The sequence below is a fragment of the Brassica napus genome, unplaced genomic scaffold (genome assembly GCF_020379485.1).
Source record: "Brassica napus cultivar Da-Ae unplaced genomic scaffold, Da-Ae ScsIHWf_1221;HRSCAF=1745, whole genome shotgun sequence".
Classification (NCBI taxonomy): domain Eukaryota; kingdom Viridiplantae; phylum Streptophyta; class Magnoliopsida; order Brassicales; family Brassicaceae; genus Brassica; species Brassica napus.
The window spans coordinates 64,111-71,062 of NW_026014643.1; the positions used below are offsets into that span (position 1 = coordinate 64,111).

Genomic DNA, 6,952 nt, shown 5'->3' on the forward strand with positions numbered 1-6,952 from the left:
CAGCACGCTGGCCCTTCCCGTGGACTGTTTGGGTGATTTTGGCCCATGTGGGCTGTCTGTTCAGTACACACAGGACGTCCGTGGGTGTCCGCCAGTGCACACAGGACGTCTGTGGCTGTCCATCAGCACACACAGGACGTCTGTGGCTGTCCGCGTGTGTCCGTATATGTCTATGGGTGTCCGCCAGCATACACAAGACGTTTGTGGCTGTCCGTGGGTGTCTGTCAGCACACACAGGACGTCTGTGTGTGTCCGTCAGCACACATAGGACATTCGTGTGTGTCCGTGCACTACAAAAAAAAGTGCATATTAAATCATTTAAAGTGTATCACAAAAATAAGTGATTGTATTTTAGATTATTTATTTATAAATGATACAAATAATAATAAGTTAGCATCAGTTATAGCAAATGATATCATTATTTATTTATTTTGCATCCATTCATTAAAAATGATACAGTTTTTGTTATTTTGTATCATTTAAACAAAAATGATATTATTATACAGATTGATATCAATTAAATAATCGATGCATTTAATTTTTTTTAAAACATCATTTGTTAAAATAATACAAAACTTACATCAATTAAAACTGATGCTAACATAATTATCTTAACATTATAAATATTACGTAACTTTTACATCTATTTAATGAAATATTGTATGGCTAATATATATCTTAAAATATACTAGTGTTTTGAGTTGCAGGTAAGTAAATATTTATCCTATTTTTTAAAAAAAATTGGTTTAGATATATACGTTAAGCAACTTAAAGAATCTTTTTTCTTGTTAGCTTTAGATCAGCTAGCTAATTATTTAATTTCGACATTTTCTTCCTAGATGTTGTTTGACCTTTTTCCTCCACGAGGTAGAAGATCACATTTCTGAAATTGCAAAATTGGTTGTGATCAATCTCAGATCGAAATTGCTTATAATTAATTAAGGTAAATTGATTCATGGTTTATGTATTTTGAAGTGAAAGAGATAATAACTCACTGATTGTTGACATGTTTTTGTTTGGCTTCTTCTTCCTAGGGTGCATTACGATCATCCTCACAATTGTTTACAAAAAAATTGTCGGTTAGGGAAAGATCAAAAGTGTGCTTAATTATAAGGTAAATTGACATTCACTATTTGGATTTATAGCAAGGTTTTACAATATTTCTGGGAAAAGTTGTGAATCTGCAATCCCTAGAATCAAAAATCAAAGTTGTTGTGTTAGTTATAAAGTCAACATACGCTTTTCTGAGTTTTTAGCTGTGCAACTTTATTTATCATTTATGCTAATAATTGATGCTGTAATAATAAATTTACATTGATTAGCTAGATCAAGACGTTTTCAAAGTTTTTGAGGAATTTAAAAACTAAATGAACGATTATAACAAACATATAGTTCTATACATGATTTTATTGTTTGACTAATATAATTCATAGAACTTTTAATGCTTGATTTGTAAATTTAAAATTTAACTGTGTGAATATGTTTTCAGATTCCAATGGATAAATCATGGATAGAAAAGCCACGTTTATCTCAAGATTACAAACTAGGAGTAAAAAAATTCTTGGATTTTGCATTTGGTAGATCAAATGTACAAATGATGAAATGTCCATGTAACCGTTGTTCTCTAACCAAGCCTAAGTCAAGAGAAGATATGGAAGGTGATTTGATGTGCTATGGCTTTTTAAGTTCATACACAAGTTGGATATTACACGGAGAGGAAATACACATTATAGAGAATGCAAGAGTACCTTCTGATATTGCTCGAGTTCAGTTAGATTCAACTTCGAATCTCTTGGATGATCTTTTTCCTGATATTAATATGAATATGCAAGGTGAATATGGAAATGACTCATCTGAGCAACCAATGAACACCGATATACCATCAACTGCTGGAGAAACTAGTGGAAGAGGAGAAGATTTTGAGGAGTTATTTGCTGATTATAATCAAGAGTTATATCCAGGATGCAGTAGCTTCACGAAGTTGTCTTTTATACTGAAGCTGTACCATATTAAATGTATGTGTGGGGTCAGTGACAAGGGGATATCTATGGTGCTCGATTTGATGAAAGAAGCCTTTACGCATGCTAAATTGCCAGATTCATTTAATGACATGAAAAAGGTTATTCGCAAATTAGGCATGACTTACGAGTCAATTCATGCATGTCCAAATGATTGCATGTTATATTGGGAGGCAGATGCAGAAAGAGAGATCTGCAAAGTTTGTGAGGTCTCTCGTTGGAAAGATAATAAATCAGTAGAGAGAACGGTTTCTGGATCAGAGAGAACGGTTTCCAGATCAGAGAAAGAAAAAACTAAAGCTCCTGCAAAAGTCTTGCGTTATTTTCCTCTAAAGCCACGACTGCAGCGATTATTTATGTCATCAAAAACTGCAACCCACATGAGATGGCATGCAACTGCTAGTAACAATGATGGCAAGCTTCGACATCCAAGAGATGGATTGGCTTGGAAGGCATTTGATCATCAATATCCTGAATTTGCTTCTGATTCAAGAAATGTCAGATTAGGCTTGGCGACTGATGGATTCAACCCTTTTGGTACAATGAGCAGTAGCTATAGCATCTGGCCAGTGATGTTATTTCCTTATAATTTTCCACCGTGGATGTCGATGAAGCAGACATCAATGATTCTCTCTATGGTTATTCCTGGAAAACAGATGCCTGGTAATGATATTGATGTCTACTTGCAGCCACTTATCAAAGAGTTGAAAGAGTTATGGTTTGATGGGATTAAAACGCTAGATGCTTCCACAAAACAAACATTTGATATGCGAGCAGCTCTCATGTGGACAGTTATAGTGATTTTCCTGGTTTTGGAAATTTGTCAGGTTGGAATACATATACAACATCAGCTTGTCCAAGTTGTAATTATGATGGTATCGGACAACGATTACGTCATGGGAAAAAGAATTGTTTCATTGGCCATCGTCGTTTTCTTCCTGCAGATCATGGCTTTCGTCAAAATAGAGCACACTTTGACGGGAAAGTAGAAACCAGATCTCCACCAGTCACGTTGACAGGCTCTACAATTGTTCACCAACTAGAACAAGTTAATGTTACTCTTGGTAAGAAAAACGGTCTAGTTAGAGTTGGAAGAAAGAGAGATCGAAGTGATGTTGGAAGAGGTAGTACTCAGCAGTGGAAGAAAAAAAGTATTTTTTTTGAGTTGCCTTATTGGGAGTCTACAATGTTGCGACATAATTTGGATGTCATGCACATAGAGAAGAATGTCTTTGACAATCTGGCCTACACATTGTTGGATGACAAAAAAAAGTCGAAAGATAATTTAAATGCTAGAAAAGATCTTCGTGAGTGGTTCTCGTTGTAATCAAATCATCCATTACAAACCATCGGATCCTCACCTCCAGTGCTTTCAGATTCTATTGTTCTCTTTCTTTTTTTCTTTTCTCTTTTCTTTGCTCTGTCATGAGCTTACTTGAATTTTTCTTAGCTTCCTCTGTATTTAAATTACTCTGGTTTTTGTATCTGGTCTTTGTCTCATTTTCTTAAAATGAAATTCAAGCGTTTGAAAAAAGAAGAAGTTGTGAGTATATATAATTTACATCCAAACAAAACAAATTTTCGTTGCACCCAAAAAGAAATTAATATACGCTGAGCAATATAATTTATTGATTACTATTAGAGATGATAATTATTGGTGAAAATAAAAATAGAAACAGATCCCGCTACATTTTAGTTCCAAGCGGGAATTATTTTGTTATCCTTTAAAAAAAAACTGTTTTTAATATATAACTACGTGATTGTTATCTATAATCCTAAACAATCTTCTCTCTCAGAAAACCGTCCAAGTTCTATTAGAGAACAGAAGCTAAAGCTTCTACTCAAGGTAGCGTAACTTACTGATTCAGGTTTAACGGTTTCTGTGTTTAAAATTTATTATAGTTGAATCATGATTCTTATTTTCCTGAATTTCAATCATTTTAGGACTATGGATTTCATGGATTCAGAAACACAAGAACCAGAAGATTTACCACATCTGGAAGCTGAGTACAACATGCCTCCTACACTTGCTCCAGAATGCAAAAGCTTCAAATGGAAAATAGAAGTTATAGGTAATATAAATAAAGATCATCTCTTTAATTTATTTAGAAATTTGTTTTCACAGCAGGTTATTAAGATAAAGGTATTCCGACTGAAAATCTTATAACATTAGAGAGATTCAAGTTTGGTTTGGTCAAACACTATTGTATTTGACGACTTTTAACAAAACGAAAACGCATATCTCATTTATTAATCTTGAGTAAGTGCCTTATTTAGAATTAATATTTACTCTTTACATAATAGTTGGACTGGATCTACTTTATTCTTAGAATGTTTAGGCTCGAGATATATATTATACATTGGTTTATTATACACTAACTCATTTTTTTTCTGATTAACAAGATATCAATGGAAACATAGAAGGCAAAATGGTTACATCTAAAGATATCTGGAAATTGCAAAACAGTAGAGTCATTGTGCATTTTGACGAAACTAGCGGCCAACCAATTGGAGAATCAGGAGGCTTGCTAGGATCATGGTTAGGTCAATTAAGCAATGATGTGAATTTGCTGCCTATTAATTACAGTGATTGGAGGTTGGTTAATATTCACATCAAAAACAAGGTCTGGGAAGTAATTCAGGTAACATATCATACATTCATCTTATATTAAGTTTTGGGCAGTAATATGTTTAAGATGGTTTGTTTTTGATGAATTGTTGTATGTTTTTCATTTCAGTCCAAATTCTGGTTTGATGATCCGACGATGAGAAAAGTATATGTGATGGGTGCATTAGGCAGCAGATGCAAAGACGTCAGATTACGTCTTTGGAAAGAGTACAAACGAGATAATTTGAGTGACATGTTGCAGAACCGACCTGAGCATATTCCTGAGAATCAGTGGGGTCATTTCGTTCACATGAGATTTACTGAAAAATGGAAGGTTGGTTTCTTTGTTAGTTATTTTATGTGTCTATCAAATACAAGTAACGTTTCTGAGATTTCAGAAAATGCAAGAGAGGAATACAAAAAACCAAAAGAAACATACAATGCCTCATGTATGTGGAAGAAAGAGTTTTTCAAGGAGAAGAAATGAGATTGTAAGTAACTTAGTTGTGATATTAAACAACTTTATTATATTATTATATTAATTTTTATACTGTTTATACATTTATTTTTGCTAAGAAAATCAAGACTGGAAAAACACCAAGCCGAGCAGAGTTTTTCATCGAAACTCGTACAAAACCTAATGGAAGCTTTGTCTCTGAAGAAGCCAAAACACGAGTGGTTAGTCTGTTTCAATTCACTATGTATTTACTAATTAACTTTGTTGAATATTCATTATTTGCTTACATTTTTAGGAAGCACTTACAATATTATTGAGCCAAAATCCACATGCCACAAACCATGCTCCAGCTAGCTTGGATGATGTATATGCTCAAGTTTTTGGTCCAGAACGTCCAGGACGAGTACGTTGTCTTGGTCGTGGGCCTACACCTTCGAAGCTGGTGAGACGCTCAACTGTAATAATATAATTTGTTATTTCACTACTATACTTTGATACATAAAACTAACATTTTAAACTATCTTTTTAGGCAAGAGCATGGGCTGCAAGTTTTGCTGTAGCTTTTGCTAATATTCCAAATCCAACTTTTGCCAACATGCCAACTCCACAAAATCCTGATCAGGTAAATGATGATTCTATATTTATTTCATTATCGATAAGTATTTAGATGACACACTAATTGTCATATAATTTTATGTTAGGAAATGGAATGATGGCGTTGATGGATTTCAAAACGTAGGGATGCTGCAAGTGATTGTAATTACGTCTTTTTAACATTGCTTCTTATTAACTCTAGTTTGTTTATGTTTTATGTATTTGCATTACGGATGAATTGTGTTTCTACTTTTTATTTTTATTATTCTAATTTCCAGTTTAAATTTAGTTATTTATTTAGTCTATTTTTAATATTGGTTTTAAAATAGTAAAATATACAAAAGTTTCATTGATATGTTAACATCAATTTACAAACGATGCATAGTTATTTTAACGATTTTATAAATATATATAAAAAAATTTCATCATTTTTTATAAACGATGTATGTATAAAAATCATTTGTCAAAACTGACACAACTATCATATCAATTATTTGCAAACGATACTAATGTATATCAGTTAATATAATTGATACAACTACTCAGATCATTTATGAAAATTGATATTAATTTTAAATCAATTATTACTAAATGATGTATATAATTAAAATCGGTTAGTTTAGTTGATACTAATACTAACATCACTTAACTAAATCGATTTAGACTTAATATCATTTCTAGCAAATGATATATTCTTACATCATTTCAAATAAGTGATTAAAATATTATTATTTTTTGCATCAGTTGTTACTAAAATGATGTATATTATTTGCATCACCACTTTCACAGTCACTTATATAAGTGATGTAAATTTCTTTTGCATCATTTATAAATAATGCAAATATTAAAAATAAATGATTTAAACTAATCTTTTTTTTGTAGTGGTGTGAGTCCGTCAGCACACACAGGACGTCCGTGGCTATCCATCAGTACACATATCAGCACGCTGGTCCTTGGTCTCAGCACGCTGTCCCTTCCAGTGGACTGTTCGGGTGATTTTGGCCCACGTGGGCTGTCTGTTCAGTACACACAAGACGTCTGTGGGTGTCCGTCAGCACACACAGGACGTCTGTGGGTGTCCGTCAGCACACACAGGACGTCTGTGGCTGTCCGTGTGTGTCCGTGTGTGTCCGTCAGCACACACAGGACGTCCGTGGCTGTCCATCAGTACACATATCAGCACGCTGGCCTTTCCCGTGGACTGTTCGGGTGATTTTGGCCGACGTGGGCTGTCTGTTCAGTACACACAGGACGTCCGTGGGTGTCCGTTAGCAC

At 33.9% G+C, this 6,952-nt stretch overlaps 1 protein-coding gene across 2 annotated transcripts; it reads left to right on the forward strand.

Annotated features, from left to right (window-relative positions):
• Positions 1-758: 758 nt before the first annotated feature.
• On the forward strand, positions 759-6,584 carry LOC106384775. Of its 2 annotated transcripts, XM_048771597.1 has the most exons (8): positions 759-943; positions 1,035-1,114; positions 1,490-4,090; positions 4,422-4,660; positions 4,757-4,960; positions 5,025-5,117; positions 5,203-5,304; positions 5,379-6,584. In XM_048771597.1, the coding sequence occupies exons 3-8, from the start codon at positions 3,928-3,930 to the stop codon at positions 5,550-5,552; spliced, it is 975 nt and encodes a 324-aa protein (XP_048627554.1). In that variant the 5' UTR covers positions 759-943; positions 1,035-1,114; positions 1,490-3,927; the 3' UTR covers positions 5,553-6,584. The 2 variants fall into 2 exon arrangements, 1 of the variants encoding a protein (XP_048627554.1); XR_007331108.1 differs by lacking the exons at positions 5,203-5,304; positions 5,379-6,584 and having other exon boundaries at positions 1,490-3,864; positions 3,963-4,090; positions 4,422-5,117.
• The last annotated feature ends 368 nt before the right edge of the window (positions 6,585-6,952 follow it).

Excerpts from the sequence above, each read along its gene's own strand:
- LOC106384775 (XM_048771597.1), top strand. The coding sequence starts at position 3,928 with ATGATTCTTATTTTCCTGAATTTCAATCATTTTAGGACTATGGATTTC. Across the intron at positions 4,661-4,756 it reads AGGTCTGGGAAGTAATTCAG|TCCAAATTCTGGTTTGATGA; the intron begins GTAACATATCAT and ends TTTTCATTTCAG. Across the intron at positions 4,961-5,024 it reads GATTTACTGAAAAATGGAAG|AAAATGCAAGAGAGGAATAC; the intron begins GTTGGTTTCTTT and ends CTGAGATTTCAG.